Source organism: Trichosurus vulpecula, chromosome 5 (assembly GCF_011100635.1).
Source record: "Trichosurus vulpecula isolate mTriVul1 chromosome 5, mTriVul1.pri, whole genome shotgun sequence".
Taxonomy (NCBI): domain Eukaryota; kingdom Metazoa; phylum Chordata; class Mammalia; order Diprotodontia; family Phalangeridae; genus Trichosurus; species Trichosurus vulpecula.
In genome coordinates this window covers 48,691,982-48,713,016 of record NC_050577.1, presented here as the reverse complement: position 1 = coordinate 48,713,016, position 21,035 = coordinate 48,691,982, and the positions used below count along the sequence as shown (strand labels likewise).

At 37.8% G+C, this 21,035-nt stretch overlaps 1 protein-coding gene across 1 annotated transcript in view; it reads right to left on the bottom strand.

Annotated features, from left to right (window-relative positions):
- Positions 1–475: 475 nt before the first annotated feature.
- Positions 476–21,035, bottom strand: part of PEX1 (peroxisomal biogenesis factor 1) — a 44,789-nt gene continuing 24,229 nt past the window's right edge. Inside the window, exons 10-24 of the mRNA XM_036759030.1 lie at positions 20,834–20,966; positions 18,228–18,324; positions 15,852–16,022; positions 14,625–14,779; positions 13,329–13,518; positions 12,916–13,082; positions 11,314–11,448; positions 9,419–9,483; positions 8,334–8,476; positions 8,139–8,242; positions 6,109–6,285; positions 4,797–5,027; positions 2,941–3,138; positions 2,394–2,524; positions 476–1,867 (exon numbers count right to left, since the gene is read on the bottom strand). Coding sequence (XP_036614925.1) covers positions 1,783–1,867; positions 2,394–2,524; positions 2,941–3,138; positions 4,797–5,027; positions 6,109–6,285; positions 8,139–8,242; positions 8,334–8,476; positions 9,419–9,483; positions 11,314–11,448; positions 12,916–13,082; positions 13,329–13,518; positions 14,625–14,779; positions 15,852–16,022; positions 18,228–18,324; positions 20,834–20,966 — 2,182 coding nt within the window. The 3' untranslated portion in view covers positions 476–1,782. The remainder of the gene's footprint in view (positions 1,868–2,393; positions 2,525–2,940; positions 3,139–4,796; positions 5,028–6,108; positions 6,286–8,138; positions 8,243–8,333; positions 8,477–9,418; positions 9,484–11,313; positions 11,449–12,915; positions 13,083–13,328; positions 13,519–14,624; positions 14,780–15,851; positions 16,023–18,227; positions 18,325–20,833; positions 20,967–21,035) is intronic.

Sequence of the window (21,035 nt, the reverse complement as noted above, 5' to 3'; positions counted from 1 at the left end):
TTGGTTATAGTATTCGGTACTTTGGAAACCACTTTCCACACATCCTTTGCTCTGTCTCTGTGACTAGATACTCTCTTTTGACTAGAGCTCCTGTGGAGCCGCCTTCACTTGTGCAGATCCCCTAAAGCAGCTCAGAGCACTGAGACTAAGTGATTAGTGTGCCCAGGGTCCCATACAACTAGAATGGAGTTAGTGGGAGGACTTGAACCTACAGTTTCTTGACCCAAGGCAGGCCCTGACCCATTTGCTAAACTTCCACTCAGTGTGTAGGATCATTAGAACGCTCAAGGGAAGGGTCTGTGGTCACTTGGCTAGGAAAGTGGGCCTTGACGCTGAGCCTCTCAGATCACAGGTCTGGTTCTCCTTCCACGATGCTTCACTGCCCTCTCACCTGGAACTCATGACTTAAAGCCTTAGAAAAGTTGGTTAGTTTTTCACCCCCTCACACCACTTTAAAAGCACAGCACACTCAAGGTAATTTTAAAATCTATTTTAATATTTTCCAATTTCTTGAATTCACCCAACTCTTTACAGACAGTACAATTTGTGAAAAACATTCTTGAACAGGAATTCATAGCACAGAAAACTAAGCCACAAACACTGACACCTTCTTTGAGCAACAGATGACTCCTCCAGTTGGGTTCAACAACAGTCAGTAGTAAATGGAAGGTGCAGATGCTACTGAGCATTGTCCTTCAAAGCTTCAGGATCCATGCTGCCCCTGCGACAGGCATTTCCTCCAGGTGTGATGGCAGGAGTTCCCTGTGGCCCAAGAAAATCCCTTCCCCAGTGGCCAGTGAGCCCTGGAGATCAGCCTCTTGCAGACTCCCCTGGTCCTGGACCTCCACCGCCATGACTGCATGCAAAGCTGCTCTAGCGTGTTCTTCCCTGGCACTGCCTTCAGTAGCGAGGGTCATTTACATGCTAAAATGAGGCCCTGGTCTCCTTGAACGAGGTAGAAATGGGAAGAAGTACAGGGAAGCCGTGGCTGGGCTCATGCCTCATCCCCTCAGGCAGTGGTGATGACAGGGCAACCAGGCAGTGAAAACAAGGTAGGTGGGACAGCATTCTGCATGCTTTCCTTCTCTAAGAAAAACGATGGTGATTTTCCTGTTCCTGAATGCTGTCATTTTGTTTCTTTAGCTTCCCTCCTTAACTAATATGTGGTGATGCTAGATTCAGTATTTTAACAGATGTTAGAAAAAAATGCCTTTTATAGATTGAACAGAGATCACTAAATATTTTAGCAAATATTGAAAATTCTACCATTACACAGTTCCAACTGATATAAATTGTGTGGAAATGCCACCTTTGTTATCATGAAAAGAACTTATCATCTGATGAGGGTGTAAGACGATGTCATTTATTTCCAAAATAGTCCTCTAAATCATGGAGCAAAACAATGAACACATTTTCTTGAGACAATTGAAGGTGTTGGTATCAATGATTTCCAAAAAATACACGTAACTACAAATTCTAATGTCTCTTCAGACAAAGGGACAAATAGTTAGATATATCATTCATCCAATATTACTTCATTAAGTGCTTAATATTGGTTTACAGGAAATAAAATACAGAATGCAATTTTAGAAATAAATTATTCTTCCATATTAAATAGCAAGTAATTCTGGTCACTAAATAACCTCAATATTAACAAATCTGCATTATCTTAACTTGATTTGTTAAGTTAAAGAGAAATTTACAGACACCATTTAAAAAATTTCAGTGCAGTGGCCACCACTTCTAGATTAAAAAAGAAAATGAAATAGTGAAAGTTTACTTTTATGCTAAAGTTACTTTTTGGCCCGGTCGGAAAGTTGTTCCACTTTGACTTTTCCTCTTCTTTGGATTTTGAAAGTTATCATAGCTAAGGGGGAAAAACATAATTAATACTTTTCTAACTTATAACAATATTACCACTGATAAAACCACTAACTGTGTACAGAATCAGTTCTACATTTTACAAGCTAGAGGTATGAAGTTCTAGTCAGTTTCAAGTGAGAAGGCAAAGAGAAAGGACTGATTTTTATGAAAATTTTCAAGTATTTCAGAATTAGATTTTTCTGGAAGCTCTCGTTCCTCTTTTTAGGACTCATAAAGCAATTAAGATGAAATAAGTTAACTCAAAATAACCCCATTTCATCCCATAGGAGAGAATAATTAAAAACCCTATTTCTGATAGCTGATGATTCTAGAGTCTGACCCCTTTCCTGTGGTGTTTTACATATACATGAGTGTACTAGGGTCATTTTTTCCTGAACTGGTCTGAAAATGTAAACATTACTTATGATTTCCAAAATAAACCGATTATATAAAGCATTTCAAATGATTAACTGAGTAACTATGTTACAAATATTGATACCAAAGGTCCTAAATCAAAAGTTACCACTTACAGATCAGCAAAATTCTTCCAGTCATCTGGACTAATGGATGGCCTTGTATTACTGAGGGCAGTAAGTAAGTGAGCCTGGCTAATGGCTAATGCATTCTTAATTGGTCCTGGCTGAGCAATGGGAACATCCTCCTTGAATTTAAAAAAAAAAAAAAAAGACAATGACAAAAAGTTAAATTAGTGACACAAATATTTCCAAAATGTTATTTCTACTTATCAATTTCTTCAAAAGACTATATATTCATACACTTCAGAATATCACAGAAAACTGGAATTATAATACACTCTGGAGATCACTTCAATTCCCTTATTTTATACATGAGAAAGCTCCTCTCTTAAAATTATAAAAAAAATACTTCGAAAAATATAAGTGAAAGGAGTTAAGTTCATGATTAATTTGGTTCATTCATGTGACTATTGCCATTAGCAATCAAACTATGGGAAACAAATTAGTTATGAACCAAGAAACTATGCCCTACCCTTCTGCACAAAAGAAAGTAAAACTGAAGCATAAGCTCAATATGAATTCTAAACTATAAAAACCGTACTCCATTTTGGCTCCTGTATCTCTCTTTGATGGCACTGATCTCTGCCTTCATTTGATCTCTTTGTTCCTGTGTGAGCTCTTGAAAACCTTCTTGGGATGACATCCTGAACATCGGCGGGTGTGAAAGCACCTGATCTCTCCCAGTTACTCCAGCAAAATCATGAGATGTGGAGCTAGGTCCTGATAGGCACTGAGAGCTCTGCAGAGGTAATTGTGGGATGAGAGGAAAAAAGACGTAAACAGTTTATTGAAGTTTATGACATCTTTCAAGAAAAAAAAATTCTAACCTAAGTGAAACTGAGTATTGCCACAAACTGTACTGTGTAACTAAGAATGCTTAAAAATACTTTCTTGTTACGCTGAAAGGAATCAGAGCTTTATCTTGTGAGAAGAAGGGGTCTTTGCTACATCATCAGTTCATGGGGGACAGACCCCATTTTATCACATAGTCTTTTGTAACTTAACCCCCGGGTTATATTAGAGTACAAATGGGCCCACATTACCCAAGCTTTAACTTTACAGTAAATAGTAGAAAAGTTCATGTATAGTCCTATATAGTAAACAAAATCCCAGAAGAATGACAATGCTTCAATTCAATGCTTCTAATCTTACTGGTAATAAAAACAGATCAAATTTTCAAGATTTACATTCTCACATAAAATGTAACTGAGACTATGAAAATATCTTGAGTACCATTATCACGCCAAGAAACTGTATCCAACTGACTTCTCTCTGGGGGAAGAGCTAAGTCAGTGCTGTTCTAAATGAATTTAACAAACATGTTTTCTTAACATTTAACCTGAAATTATTTTCATTCTTTTTAGTAGAAAAGAGGGTACTTTCTATACCTTCATCCTTCCCTTTGATACTTGGCCTAAAAATGTTACAGAAAGGTAGAGCTTTCTGACATTATCCTGAGTTATTCAATGATTCTACATTAAAAAAGATGTTAAGCTAACAGAATCAGTATTTAAGGAAAGATTATTTTCTGGAAAATTAAAAAAAAAAGTTGAGGAGAAATAAAGTACAAATCAACACAATAGTGTGTGTTTAGACCACAAAAAGAAAATGTTAAAAGAGACATAAAAAAGTCAAAACAATTGAGTCTTAAGGACTCAATTAAATTGGCCTTCTGATGTAAGAGTCATATCACAAGGAATGCCAATTAATCAAACAGAATTTTCCTCTCTAATTATTTGATGCTTTACAAAAATAGGAGTATCAATTCACTTGTCTCTTTCTTATTCTTGCTTTTGTATTTCTGGCTGCTTAATGGACAAGGGACTTCGTTGTTACTTTAAATCTAATTTTTTACATTGTTCATATCATTCTGAAGAATTCCCAGATTATTTACCTTTCATTTAGTTTTGTTTTTCAATTAGAACCTGTTAATCTTTGTATCTATTTTTTAAAAAAACTGTCTTAGATCCAAAGTTCAAGAAGAACAAGGGTATAGATAACACTAATTCTGTTTCTTTAAAAGTTTAAATCTGTGTTCCATGACCATTCCCAGTTATCTAAGGAAATAAATATTTAGGAAACCACAGTTTAAATACTGTCCACCTAGAAGCTTGACTCTCACCCAGAAGGAGGGGGCTTGTCTTCACAAGCAGTGAAAATGACTAACTAGCACAAAATCAATTAATCCAACCCCATCACTCAGGTGTATGACTAGCTACGTGGAAGTGAAGGCATCCTTCCTCCACAAAGGAATGGGCTGGTGAGAAGAAGAGATCAATAGCTCAACTTCACCCAGACTGGAAGCATCTAGTACTTGGAAGAGCCTGTGAGGCTCAGTTATGTGAAGGCCACAATGAAACCTGCACATTTAGAACAAAGGATGGCTCCACCAGGTACCAATTCAGAAGAAGTTCCATTTCCTAGCTCTGACTCATAAGAGCTTCCAAAGTAGAGCCGATACATATTGAACTTCGATTCTTCAGGAAGCAGATCAGACATCTCTAGGGAAACAAGAGACTGTTCTAGGCCACACTCCCCATCTCCAGCTGAATCATCAGAGCCACTGCTATGATTGAGGAAAACCATCGAAGACAGACTGAGGTCACTATCAGAACTGGAACCAATATCCTAAAAAATGAACAAAACAAGAAAGCCTTGTAACGATTTAAATAATCCTCATTTCTGAAATCACCACCAGTGTAGATATTATAATAGAACAATTAAAATTCAAGGAAATCAAAGCATTTCATATGCTTTCATAATATTTCGTAATATTTTCCCCTTGATTCTCAAACATATTTGGGGTATGGGGAAACAAAAAGATGGACTCCATAATTAAGAGACTTACCCATCTTCCCCAAACAAGCCCATGGTAAAGCTTGTCAGCTGTCCTGATTTTTAATGTTTAGTGGCTTCACTAGTTATTCTACTTTTGGTCATAATGGAATGAAAACTGCACAGCTGGGACTTCTGTTGGGACGGGTGCTGGGGCTTTCACTGTGCTGTTAACAAACTAATTTATTCACCCAGATTTATTAAGTGCCCAACATGGGCCAGGCACTAAGCGAAGGGATGAACACAAAAGGGCGACAGTAGTCCCAGCCTCAAAGAGCTTAGATTCTACTGGGGATACGACATGTTCACAGATAAATGAATATTCTGATATATACAAGAAAAGATATATTGTGATTTGCAGGGTTGGTAGGGGAATCACAACTGGGTGTATCAAGACAATACTCTTGAAGTAACAGCACTTGATCTAAGCCTTAAAGGGAGCCTTGGGCTCCAGGAGGGAAAGCATTCAAATGATGGGGGCACCACAGTGCGAGAGGGAGTATCATGTGTGGGTGGAAAGTAAGGATATGCTGTGGAATTATCCTGGAAGAAACTAGACTATGAAGGGCTTTTAAAGCCAAATAGAAGAATCTGTATTTTATGCCAACAGCCATCAGGAGCCACTGGAGCTTCTTGAGAATGGGAAAGATGGCCGAAATTATAGGATGAAAAAGAATACACTCAAGTTCATAAGAATAAAACTGTTTTATGCAGAGATTTTCCCAAATAGGACATTCTCCCATAAATAGCTTATATAGTTTTATTACAGTTAATGAAGGTTATCCTTTCAATAGTTAAAATCACATCACAGTAACTATAAAAGTAACTGTCGATATAAAATGCTATGCTGGCTTTTTCTCTCCAGTGACCTTACTTGTGACAAGCCTGCCACGCGCCTGCCATGGATGGCCTCAAGTTGAGCATTGTAGAGCAGAGCTTTCAGATCTGCGCCTGTAAACGAGCCAGTCACTGATGCTAAATGCTCGAGGTCTACATCATCTGTCAGAGGCAGAGAACCACTAAGGACTTTTAAAATTTCAAGACGAGACACCTGAAGGGAAAAATGTAACATAAGAAATGAAAAAATTAACTATTGTCTGAAGCATTTTCTTGACACTACTTACAAATTATAGTACACTCCAATGTCCCAAGAATTCAAACTGTAGGTGACTCAATGAGCATAAGAAGGACACACGGTGGGTATTAAATATATGCTGTGACATCCTGAGAAACTGTACAGCACAACTGAAGGAGCACTGGTTTGTGAATAAGAGGTCTTGGGTTTGAATCTCAGCTTTGCTACTTTCTGCATAACCTTGACGAGTGACTTAACCTCTCAGCCTCAGTTTCCTCATCTGTAACATGAGAACGCTATACCTGACTCCCTCGAAGCTCCTTCCAGATTGAAATCTAGGATCCTAGAAATAATGACTCATGTAAGAAGTGGCATAAAAGAAATCGCCCAAAAAAATATGATTGGAAAAGGAGGTGGGACAAGTGCTGAAATCAAAGACCTAGAGGAAGTCTTCCAAAGCCCTAGGTAGTGATCTGGACAGCTGGAGATATTTACAGGAGCCTGGATTCCTCAGTGAGAGTGCTAATCTTAAAATACAGATTTCCTTTTTTAAATGAATTTCTAAGAATGGTCCAACAGGCTTTACAAAAAAAATTACTTTCTATGAAGTCTAGAAACACACATCTTGCTAACCTCCCCCAAAATGGAAAGGAAAAGTATAGGTAAGAAAATGAATGAAAATCCCAAGTTCTTCTCATGTTAGCATATATTTCTTTTCTTGAGGAAATGGGCAAATGTCAAATTTATAGTCCTATGTTTAACAAGAATGATTCAAAAGGACATCAAATATACAAGTCACGCCAACTTGAATTAACCAAAAATCAACTGGGTAATTTGTTTATATCCTTATAATCTTTAGGTTTAAAGTGTTACTGGAGATACATGTTCTTTTTTAAAAGGTCCAAGGTCTTTTAAGATGGTACTTGTAGATTAGAGCAGCTAGGTGATGCAGTGGATAGGATGCCAGGCCTGGAGTCAGGAGGACCTGAGTCCAAATTCAGCTTCAGACGCTTACTAGATGGGTAACCTTGGGCAAGTCACTTAACCCTGCTTGCCTCAGTTTCCTCATCTGTAAAATGAGCTGGAGAAGGAAATGGCAAACCACTCCAGTGTCTTTGCCAAGAAAACCGCAAAGGGGTCACAAAGAATCAGACACAACTGGAAATGACACAACAACACTAGTCAATTAAGAAAGTGAACTCTGACAACAGAACACGGACAACAGAATCTGAACTTCGGAGTAAAAACCTACTCTGGAATCGATACACATTTGTTCTAACTGGCCAACTATTCCAGAGTTTTTAGTTTCTTGAGGAAATGACTGGGTAAAGAGACTTCACATCTTCTTCAGAATACTTTTACTTTGTGAGTGAAACAGGAACACAAAAGTTTTAAGAACTTTTTGTTGTTTAGTCATTTCAGTTATATCTGACCCTCCGTGACCCTGTTTTGGGTTTTCTTGGCAAAGATACCAGAGTGGTTTGCCATTTCCTTCTCCAATGGATCCATTCTGTCTGGCAATCACACGTTAAGTGACTTGCTGAGTGTCATGCAATGAGGAAGTGTCTAAAGCTGGATCTGAACTCAGGTCTTCCTGAGTCCGAGCTCAGCGCTCTAACCACTGAGCCACCTTTGTGGTAGAATTCCAAGTTGCCTTAGAAGTTTAGTTGTCTCTAAGTTCTTAGTTGTCTTTTAAGGCCTAGGGTTGACAGTAAGAAAGATAGTCCTCTTAACCAACTGCAAGAGTACTGTTGTTACCTGATGGAGATAAAACTCACAAGGGAACACTATAGACTGTTGGTTTGGGACCATAAATAAGAGATTATCACCTCATCAGGAGGAGGACAATATACACATTTGTCTAGACGACCAGGTCTTAGAAGGGCAGGGTCAATCAAATCAGGGCGACTAGTAGCAGCCAACACATAAACACCTGAAGGAAGAAAAAGAAAAAATTCTCATTGTGATTTGGTAACTTTTTTGCCTGTGGAAAAAAGAGAAATCTGAACACTGACGACGATTACCCTCTAAGCCTTCCACTCCGTCTAACTGAGTCAACAACTGGTTAACGACTCGGTCGGTGACGCCTGTATTATCATGACCTCGTCGAGGAGCAATGGATTCAAATTCATCAAAGAAAAGAATGCAAGGCTTGGCAGCCTGTGCCCTGGAAGAAGCACACAGTTACAGTCATCATCAATTTGGAGAAGAGTATTTTTTGTGGTAGTAAAGAACTGGAAATAAAGCAGATGCCCGTTGATTAAGGAATGGCTTGACAAACTGGTTCATGACTGTGCTGTAAGAAATGATGACCAGGATGAGTCAGAGAAGCATGGGAAGACTTACAGGAATGGATGCAAAGTGAAGGAAGCCGAGCCAAGAAAACAGTGTAACGATATCAGTTCAAAGAACGATCACAAATCAATAAGAATGAATGCGGTAAGGTCACAAAGAACAAGCTTGGCCCCAGAGAAAAGATAGTGAGGAGAAACCTCCTCTAATTCCTTTGCATGGGAAATGTGTTGGGGGACGGGGACAGGTTCCACAGGTATGGAACACTGCAGACAATGTCAGATTTTTTTTTTCTATGTACTGATCAGTTTTGCTAAATGTTTTTCTCTTTTTCATTTTTAATAGCTCTATGGAAACAGGGAAGATCCAGGGAGTAAATTCAGGCAGCATAAAAATAAAAGATATTAATAAAAATAAATTAAAAGTGCAATACAAATTAATTCACGAATCTTACTACCATAAGGTTACTGTGGTAGGTAAAACATTTGCAAATATTGATAATTAGGAGTTTAACTTTTTTCATTTTACCAATGGAAACTCTGAAGTTTTGTAGTTTGGTCTACAATACAAACAAATTTAGCATATGGTAAGGAAGAATATTAGTCTATCTATGCTTGAATATAAATCCCAATAAAAAATGTCAACTTAGAAATAACACCCAAACGAATACAAGGATCTTTGACATCCCAGTTAGTTAATAAAACACAGGTTATAAACACAAACTTTATAAAAAGTGAGTTATCAAAAAACTCTCTAATAATGAAATACTGGTACATATTTCTTAATTTAAAATACAACAAATCTTCAGAGAACTAACCTGATAAAAATATCTCGAACAGCTTGTTCACTTGCTCCAATATATTTACTGAGTAGCTCTGGTCCCTATCAAGAAGAATATAATTCTGTTAGTGTTCAAAACAAAGTTATCACTTTCAAATGGAATCTATTTCCGATTATCAAAAAGCATTCTTAAGAGAACCAACACAGATTTAAAAATCCAATATGACGTAATGGTAAATTCAAAAAATAAGCACAGATTAGTGGGCCTCTCCCATATTTAAATTAATTACTATATTCTTTTACCAGCATATTTATACTAAAAAAATAAATACTTGTAAGATAATAATTTCTTTGCTTTACTGAAGTGATGCCCTTTGATGCTTTGTCCTGGTATGGAGATGACCCTGGGCTCCTGAAGGCTGTACCAGTAGCACACAAGCCCTGGCAGCTCAAGCCAAGCTGGGAAGCCCTCAAACATGGGATCCGTACAGGTCACATGTCTGCTGTCTGAAGATAAACTTAGCTAAGTTTGGAGAAGTCTGATTACCAGGTGATGACTACTGTTGGCCAAAGCATCTTATAATGGTGTCCATTCCAGGATGGTGGGGCTGTGATTTGCCCTGGGAGAAGAAATACCAAAAGTAATGAAATCCTCCAGCCTGCTGGCAGAGGTGCTATATGTCAGCTTCTGTGGCTAAAGAGATTCACCCTATTAGAAAACTCATTAGTGTGAAGAGACACAGAACTCTTTGACTAGCATCTTCATTTACTGATACCAACGTATGTATGTTTTTAAAAGGAAAAGGAAGATAAGGTATATTTTTCTCTAAAAGTAAACTTTTAAATTCAACAGTTTAAATTTAAAAGTAAAGCAAATGCTTCATTTGGTATATCAGTAATGTTTATTTTACTTTTCAAAACTGGGATTATTGCTATTAAAATTATACTTCTTTAATATGAATCAGAAAAAGTAATCCATGACGAAAAATAAATTGAATGCTTACAGAGGACTAGTCATTATTCAAGACGACCATGTAAAACTTAGAATATATAATTCCTCCAAATTTCTGGTATTCTGGACATGAATATAACATATCATTTATGTGTAAACAGACACACAAACATTCTCTCTCTGCACTAATGGGCTTAAAACTGCCTTATGACTTTGAGCCACCCTGTACAAAGGGCTATGTGGTCTATGGACAAAGGGCTAAAAAAGCTTAGAATTAAGGCCTAGAGCATGAGAAGAGATGTACCTCCCTCTTTGACAGAAGTTAAAGATTTTTGCTCTAAAGATTAGTTATTTTCATGTAACCTTCCTATTAATAATCCATCCTACAATGTAATTTGTAGGCTTTGGTTAGTGAGATTAAAGGTTCTTCCCTATAAAGGAAGCAAAATCAAAATGCAGTCAATATATGACAAAAGGTAAACCTGGAAAGCATAACATGTCAAAGAAAATGTGCTGAAATTCCGTTGTAATGAAAAGCGCATATAAGAAAATTGGTAACTGAGGAGTCTGGAAAGAGAAAAGTGGGAGAAGAGGGATTTGCCAGGACTACCCAGGAAGGGGGATGCTCGTTGGCTTGGCAGGCATATTCCCAAAAGTAAATACATAGGATTGTCTTTCTGCCATTAATGAGTCTTGTGTAAGCATGTAGTACAGGCCAATTATTTCAGAACTTAAAAGAGACATATCAGCACATGCATGTGCACACATGCACACACACACACGCACACACCCTACATGTATGTCTATATACAGACACATATATTATCTGACTTTTCATTCAGGCAGCCAAAGGGTATAAAAAGTGAGATAATAATTTGGTCTCTCAGAGCAGAATATCATTATAGGGACAAGCCTTCTAAATAGTAAGGCCGACTCCCAGTTTCCCATGTACATGTTATCCTGTACAATATTCACCATACCTTGATACTGATAAAATTCATCCCGCTCTCTCGTGCAATTACTCCTGCTATTAATGTTTTTCCTGTTCCGGGAGGACCATACAACAGTATTCCTGCCCTCTGTCGGATAGGCAAGTTTGAAAATAAATCTGGGTACTGAAAAATATGACAAAGGGCCAAATTTAAAACTGAAATGACCAATCAGCAGTTAAAATGCATTCAAAGAAAAAAATTTTCCAGATTCGGTCTGAACTGTGCCATTGTCAAATCACACAAGTGGTTTAAATGCAAAAGCTCAGCAATAGCAAGGTGTTTATGTTAGGAGGGTAAAGTTCTTAATGAAACTGACAAATAATAAAATATTTTCTACATACAAAAATATAGGAAAAATACATTACCTGGCAATATTTACTGCAAGAGAATTAGATTAGAACAGTTCAGGTAACATCTTCCATCTTACCCTCTTCCTTTTCTTCTCAGGTTATATATGGCATACTTGAAAATAAAACAGCACTAAGAAAAAAAATCACCCTATGCCATCTGCTGGATTATAAAGTCTTTGAGGGCAAGATTGTTACCTTAGGTAGTTATTTTTACATTCCTCAATGCCAGATATAGTACCTTCTACATAACAAGTACTTAATAAACGGGTGTTCGTGAATATTACTCCCTCTCCCCTTGTTCATTGGTGTTTGATTTTGTCACATCCTAAAAGATATCAACTCAGCCTTGGCAGCTGGTGGTGCCAAGGTGGTGCCAGGTCAGGGCACGGCCTGGATTCTGGAAGACCTGAGTTCCAGTTTGACCTCACATAGTTACTAGCTGTATGACCCTGGACAAGTCATTTAGCCACTATTTGCCTCAGTTTCCTCATCTGCAAAGTGGGGATAATAACAGCACCTGCCTCCCAAGGTTGCTGTGAAGATCCAATGGGTAATATTTTGTGACGTGTTCAGCACAGTGCCTGGGACATGGCAGGTACTTTATAAATGTGAGCTATCATCCTCCTCCTCCTCCTCTCTCCATGACTGTTAAGAGTCTTCTGGCATCTGGGTTCTGGGCCCTGCTGACAATCCCTTTAGATGGTGTTTGGCACAAGGCCCGGCACACAGTGATTACTAAATCTCGAGAGATGTTTGTTGGCTCAATCTGCAATCGCGGTAGCCGCTGTCTGGTGGTCATCTCCTGTGCCTAGCCCCTTCTTCCCTAGGTTCAGATCCCCGGTCTTTGCTACTTCGGCTTCTAAGTGCCTCAGCTCACCACTTCAACCCAGTGACTTTCCTAGTTTCTGCTGTATTAGCTTTGAATGGCCAAACTGCACAAACTTGCCTTGACCACACTCCAACCTACTGGTGTCAATTCCCTTAGATTCCAAATCTGGCTTGACCTGATGGAGCTGCCATCAAACTCACACATCTCCTCAGCTTTTAGTCTGTGCCCTCCTGCCTTCTGTAAGCCTGAGCACTGACAGTTCTATGTGCTGAACGGAACTGAAATGACAACGTTTGCCTACAAGAAGCCACCTTCTTCTGAAACACTAGTTCACTCAAACTCCTAGAAGCAAAGTCAAAATCAGTACTTTGTAGTTCTTCTGAAGTTACTTCTTCCAATTAAAAAAAATACCTTGGCTGGTAACTGGATGGTATCCATGAGAATCTGCCGAACTTCGTGTAAGCCACCAATCTTGTCCCAGCCTACATCTTTAGGCTTATGCAGGTTTACATTTCGCAAAGATGTTGGAGTAAAGCCTTTGAGACCTTTTTGAAAGTCTAATGTTTTTAAAAGTAATCCTGTTTTAAAAATAACAAATAAAATAGTTCTGGCACTTTGATATTGAAAATGAATTTTCAAGATATTTGATATCAAACAAAATGAATTTTCAATACACTTCACTTATCAGTTAACAGTGCTATTTAATCAAATGCCTCCTTAACAAATAAAAAGAAAAACAATTCTTGATTTGGGTTAAATGCAACTGCATTTCTATATGAAGGAAAACACAGTCCTCAGCTATAGATTTTGCCAGTAAAACATACCCTCCTTTGCGCACACGTTCCGGCTGGAGATACAGGCATGGACAGCTCGATCCACAAGCATCGTGAAATCTCTAGCTACAAAACCTTCAGTTTCTTTTGCAATACAACGCAGGTCAAGATCAGTGAATTTATCTACATCACAGTTAAGTTTATTTTTTATTACACAATGCAGAATTTCCTGTCTTTGTTCCTGGGAGGCAGGGGGAAACATAATTAGAATTCATAATTCTAATCACATCTAAATTTTTTGCACATAATTTTTGAGAAAATTCAGTGTGATAAAACTAACAATTATTTGTACTCATTAAAAAAACTTTCTTAATAAACCAAATGGAAACATGAATGCAATACACTTCTTTTCTGGGTCTTGAAATGTCATTTCCAAAAGATACATGGAGAAATTAATATACTGATTATTGTGAGTCTAATATACATAAGCACAGTAAAATTTTATATTCTCAATCAAGGTTACTTAGTAATCTATGTTTTAGTCTGTGTTGATTTGTATTACTAAGACATACTAATGTTTTATAGACTAATTTGTACAAGCACAGATTCAAGGCTTAAAAGAAAACAGGCCAAGTCTAGTGAAAATCAAGAAAATGACAAAAATTTAAATAGAAATTTTAAATCCAGTTGATGGTACAGGAACATTCATCTGATACTTCATCATGATAATTCTGAAGTGGAGTGGGTAATACAGGTTGGTGAAAAATTTTTAGACTAATAAACTTTAAAAACAAAATTATCTACATTGCTGTTTTTCACTCAGATGCCCTGCCCCACCCTACCCCCCCCCCCCATTCCCTGCTCTGAAAAGGAATATTTTCTATTTATGATAAGCAGTTCCCCTGGCAATCATATAGACAACTGGTATGGTGGGTTTTTCTAAATACGTTTCTTCTTTATGCTGGATTTGGCTTGTTATAAATCCAATCCTTTATTAGCCTGTGGGATTCCCTACTTTCTAATCCCATGTCTAAAGTAAAGTTTCTATGAGACCAATTTTATACGCTATTATCTAGAAATCAACAGAATTTTTCACAGGACTATCTTGGGACATTTCACATAAACTAGCTCATTGGGCCTGCTCCGAATACCCTTTTGTACAAAACCCTTTTGTTCAAAAAGAGGTTGATTTTGGAAGATGTTCTCAGTCATAGGTGTATTAAACCCCAGAAATCACACAATTCATTTTTCAACTTGTCTTCTAAAGTAGAATACGAGGCTTTGTTGTTCTTTCTACCCTGAGACAGCCATAAAGAATTTAACCACTTCTTCCCCAAGCACTGTTACCTGATCTGGAGCATTTATGGGCTGGAAGCTCTGAAATATGTGGATTCCTTGTGCAGAAACAAGTAAAGGGTGCAGAGAGTGCTGAGTCTGGCTTGTGGCAATCAGAGCAATCAAACTTCCCATGGCAATAATCTCCTTGATCATGTCTCTCAAAGCTAAATATAAGCAGTATTTCTCTATTAGCATAAAAAGCTCAATAGCTACCAAAAATCTCTTAAGTTAAATGCAGTCCATATGCTTTTAAAATTATAATGGTCCACAGATAATCTCTCATGGATTTCTGGAAAACACCTTCACAACTATTAAAAATAATCTAATAGAAGCACGGGAGACTGCAGAAATCAACAATGTGTATTTCCCACTCCATGTGTCTGGTGATACTCCTTATGACATTTTGCAAGAGTGAAGCAGATACTATATAAAATTAGTTAGGGGTCGCTAATAATTTCTTTTTTACTGAATAAGCAAAACTTTAGCTGACAACTTCTAGAGGTGACTGGCCAGTCCCCGGAGATTAAGTTCTTTAGATTGTAGTTCCCCTGACAAGTCTACAGCTTAAGTGGGTGACAACAGTGATAAATGCAGACTTCCTTACTTACACAAGCTTGCCCTCAGAATTAAGGTTCACAAGCCCTTCAAGAGACCCACTAGAAGACGAGGCTTTATTTAACCTAGGTGACATTTCAAAATGAGAGCATTACAAAAGTTATTAACACCTCAAACCATGGACTAGCATACTCCATCAATTTCCATTTTAAAACTGAAAGAAAGCATATTACAAAAGTCAGGGAGGACCAAAGGCTCTAACCAAGAAGCCTCCAGTCCTCGTCCTACTGTGTCACTTCACAGAAAGTTACTGTAGAAAGTTACTCAGAGACTACATCTTAATAATAACTGCAAAGTGCTTTACATATGTATGATATTCCCATTTGATCCTCACCACAACTTTTAGAAGTGGATGCTCATTACTGTCCCCATTTTACAGATAGGGAAAGTGAAGCTTAGAAAGATTAAGGGACTTGACCAAGGTGATATAGGTAAAAAGGGTCTGGGGCAGGATTTGAATATGGGCCTGAAACTACATCTTAAGACTATTATCTGAAACTATAAACCACACATGGCTGCAGAAAATCCCCCTTTACAAAACTGCCCAGAAAAACGTCCTGGACAACAAGAGAGCTCCAAAAGCAGTTTTGTGACAAGAAAGATTCCCCCCAGCTGCCTCACCATATGCCAGCCTCTGACTCTGAACTGCATTTGGACCATGCTCCTGCTCGGGCATGGTGGACACGCCCACAATATGATCCAGGTCATCCAACAGAAGCACAGACGGCTGCCTCCATATGGCTTCTGAGAAAGCTGCCTCCAGGGCCTTCTGCACATTCTCAGGTCTTTTCCCTGAAACACAGAAGATAAGAAATGCTCTGAATCTGACTCAGGGCTCCAGGCTGTAAGGCTCCACAGAAGTGGTTCCTGTTGTCCATGGACTGTTGATTTCACTGGTGGAGGGAATTCTTAGGGAGGCGAGTTTTTCCACTAACTGCTGAGTGACGATCTTAGCAACTGCTAAGGAAGCTGAGCAGGAATCCGACGACTGAGCTTGAGGATTTATATGCAACTGACACACCAACTTCTAAAAACTGCATGCGCCAGATGGTTAATAGCAAACAAGACAGTTGACCAAGAATACAGGCAGCTTTATCACCAGGTGAGTAGATTTATAAAGCAGAAAAACACAACATATCATTCATTCAAGTTCACAGGATTTTTTAGGACTATGTATGGAAAAGGTACCAAAAGAAGAAAAATATTCAACCATTTTAGCATCTAAAGAGATGTAAGAAATCACTCAATATAGCTTTCCAAACTTATTTAACCACGGAACATTTTAGAATTTGAAATAAACTGATGGAACTTATAGTTGGTTTGAGGGATAAACTTTCACAGGATAAAAGAGAGTTGGGGACATTTTGGAACAAAAAGGAGGAAATTAAATTTATTTTAATATAGAATATTGTGCCATGTAACAAATATTTTGATCTATAACAATATTCTAGAGGAAAAATGTCGCCACCAACAAAATTTTCTCAATGAAAGTCTAATTCACAGTTAGCAGAGCCAGCAGGTTTCTACAGAAAAAGACTGAATCTCCGCACCCTCCACCCACCCATTTCTCAGATAAAGAAATAAGGCCCAGAGGGATCAAATCAAATGCACAAGGGCACGTTCTGAGTCAATAGCAGAGCTGTGAGTCATTCTCAACTGCCTGCCTTCCTACCTACTTTCTATTGAATCATACAGCCTCCTTTCAAAAGTGAAATGCCTATACTTAAAATAGATCATTAAATTTTAAAACTCAAGTGCATCTCTTTCCAGAGGATATACATTCTCTGAAAGAACCCCAGATTGACTAATTCAGCAATTACCTGGAGGTCTTCCTTGACTGGTCTTCTCTAGACTAATTTTAAAGGAAAGTGGCTGTACCCTCTTATTCCTGAGAAATGTAGAAAATATGCTGATCCAAAAGACTGGACATGTGGACAATTTTTTTAGAGAAATTCTTTTAAAAGTAGAAATCTCTCAAAAATAAAATTTCTTACTGCTTTCATCCCAAATGAGTCAAAGGCTACACAGAAACTACCATTTTAAAAAATATTACTGTATCAAATTTTTATTTTTTCCCTACTGGCTGACAGAAACATCCTTCAAATGCTTCATTCTTAAGTTTAACTATAAATCATTCATCATTAAAAGAAATTTGCATGTGTGGGAAAACTAAATTAAGTCATCAAAAGAAGGTATCTATAGAAAAGCTTAGAGAACAAATGCTCAGGGAAATATTTACTAATGGATCCTTGTAATTACTGACCTAAAATAGAATCTTGCTGATTTTGACAACAAGACTATAGATACAACAAAGTAAAAGCAAACCAGTCTTGCCTTGAGGCTGCAGGCATTTCTGCCCACACAAAGGAATCACTTTAAGATTTACAGAAGGCTTTGTTCACATTTCCCTTCAGTTCAAAGTATAATCTAACCCTTTAAGATGGTTACCAAAATTCCCAACTATGCCAACATATAAGTCTGATAAACCTACAAGTAATGAGTCTAACATAATTCTATTCCAACTTTGTTGCCTATACATATAAAATCATATCCATCATAAAAGCAAGCAAAGGCCACAGATACATACAAACAGGGACTCACTGGCTGAACACCCATGAAGGAGTTACACAGCACAAAAGACCAAGCTCAGAGGGAAGTTGTTTTACTTGAGAGCCTAAAGCTTTTCTACCCACACTCTCACCATAGTAACACCCTCAGCCAGTGACTCAGAGTAGCCCAGAACATCAAGCTAAGAAAACTCCTTTTTCTTCCTTCTTCCCCTTTACTACTGAACTAAAGCTTTATCCTTGAGAAAACTGAATAGTTTCTACTGATTCTTCAGATAAGAAAAAAAGAGCTGAACAAAAACAAAAAAAGACTAAGGAGACCCAATATGGAAAAGATAAATTGAGAAGTTAAAAGAAGAGTTGAATTTAACATTGACAGCAAATTTTCTAAAAAGTGATTGACATACAGAAAAGGTTATCATATTCCTACCTCTTAAGGCTTTACAGTCAATTACTTCCATGTGAGCATCCAGTCTATCAAGTGCTTCTTTGCAGACAGCCTTAGCTAAAGTCGACTTTCCACTCCCCTAGAAAATAAATTTTTGCTAATAACTAAAATTTATTCATAACTAATAAATCCAATAACAAAAAATGTTGGTAAAATGCAAAACTCATCCAACAATCAATCAATATGTAGTTATCAAGTGCCTGATAGCCTTGTCTGTGCTAGAGACTGTATGAAATACAAAAGTATTACAACATGTCCCTTCCTTCAAGGAGTTCATGATCTGCATCCCATGCAGTGGAATTTTTCATAGTGAAAGGACATAAAAGTCTAATATCTTCAACCATTTGGTGCTAGTTTAAACTAGGGACCAGCAAACTAAAGGGCCAGCTCTGGCCTGCTGCCCAGGAGGCCATACTTTGCCAAACCCTGGTTTAAATCTATCATTTCATTTTTTTAAAGCAAAATAATGCCACTGGATAGTGAATTATTTGGTTCTGATGACCCATATTGTCAGTATAAAGGATCAATGGCTGGGGTGTCCTCCCACTTATACAGAGAGTACTACTTCTCCATGATTCCATCTTCAGAGAGTTCCCTGAGGCTCTGAGAAGTTCAGAGGATCACAGAGGTGGAGCTCTAACTTGAAAAGAACTCAGAGATCAAGCTTATCAAACTCCTTCCTTTTACAGAAGAAGTAAGAAGTCCAGAGGGATTTGTTCAAGTTCAAGCATACAGTGTCAGAGGAGAGATTCAAACTCAGGTCTTCCTGATCTCATCCAGCACCACACTACCCTTCTCTAACAAGAAACCAAAAAAAGTAGAAGGAGGAAAACCACAAAAACATGAAAACGCTCTCTCTCCACCCAGGGTGGATGGCTTCTGCCTCTTCTGAACCAGCTGAAGAATGGCAAATCCAATCCAACAAGGATTTATCAAGCATTTATTACATGCAAGATATATGCTAGGTGCTATAGAGAGACAAAACAAAGTAAGTAGCAGAAGGTGCTGAGTATCACAGGGTCGTCAGATCATCTTAATACTGGGGGTATTTTAAATGTGAAATCGTTCTTAAGTGGCCAGTGAAATGATCCACTATGAGAGAAACTGAACTGCAATCAAAGTGACCTGAGCAAAGAAGGCTTGCAGTGAGGAGGGGCTGAGGGAAGGGCTGCAACAAAACGGCATAAGAAGAGAGGGCACCAAGAGCTTCAATCGGGACCACTGAAGAGACAGTGTCCCTCAAATAGGGATGAATTGCAATACATTACCTTAGTCCTCTAGAACTGATAAGGAAATATTGTTTTGAAGAAAGTGTGGATGAGGAATGAAGTAGAAACTGTCTAAAGAAGTTGCTGTTTTAGCTGCCTTTGCTTAAAACTCCTGTTATTGTTACAAGAATAGTTACATGGGGAGGAGAGTTAAAGGGAACTGACAGTGATATAAAACAAAAAGTGACAATAGGCTCCTTTTAGAAGGGAACACTGAAAATAATTCGACACTTTCTTGGTGCCTCTGGGATAGGTTCTATGCTCCCTCTGTAGGTTAATGTTAAGTTTGGATCTGTCTCTGGCTTCCACTGTCTGGAAGCACTCCTTCTTCCCCAGCTCAGGCTCTGAAATTAGAATTTGAAATACAAGAATCGATAGGCTCCAACTGATTAGCTTGTCTCTGTGGTAAAGCACATGGTTTTTGTTTGTTTGTAGTCATTTTGACTAGTCAAACAACTTTCTCCTATATTTCCAGGATCTTGATCAGGTATAAATTAGCTGTGGTTTATGGAAACCGGATCTCTGGGTAAATGTTTATTAGGGAATATACCTTGAAATTGAAGGTGGATAAAAGCAAAAGAAAGACAGATGAATAATAATAAAATAACAATCAGAAGGAAAAGAATCCTGCCAATCAAATAGAGGAAAATCTGAAAAGGGAATTTAAGCAGAATAACACAGATTACTTCTGGTCCTTATGATAATGGATTGGTGAAGATGTATCACTAGAAACCCTCTTCTACCAGGAAGAGAAAATACTGCAAGCAACAAGAAAAAAAAAACAATTTAAATACTGTGGAAATACAGTCAGGATTGCACAAGACCTAGCAGCTTCTCCTCTAAAACAGGGCTTCTTAAACTTTCTCCACTTGCAACCCCCCTTCATCCCTTCTTAAAGACATAGGTCTTGGAACAGTATATTTTGAAGAGCAAAAGAGCTGGGCTTGCATCCAAGAATAAATTAATCAGCAAAGTTGAGTATAATCCTGAATGAGAAAAAGATGGACATTTGACAAACCGAAAGCCTTTTCAGGTATTTGTAACAAAAAGACCAGAACTCAGTGGAAAATTTAGTATATAAGATCTAGAAGAAATCATAAGGAAAACATTGAGGGCTAATTATAAGGCACTCATTAAGGTCAAACTGTTTACTTATTATATAGATGAAAATGTTATCGATATTCTTAAAGTGGCAATCTTTTTTGTATATAGTTCTGTTTTAAGATAGTACTCAAAAGCCAAAGATACAAATATTAAAAGAACACTACTCTTAAGTTAAAAATATGGGGAGCACACAGGTAAACAAGCTGTAAGCAGCACCTTTACTCCTGTGACAAGGACAGCTCCATTCCGAAGTCCTGCAACAATGGAAGTCAGTTGGCGAGATAAAGGGCGTCCCAAGAGACTATGGGTGACGTGCTCCAGAGAAACTATTCCTTGTTTATTCAACCCCCTAAAAAAACATACAAAGTAACAGATAATTCAACATTGAAGCATAATGATAAAATATTGCTACTAAAAA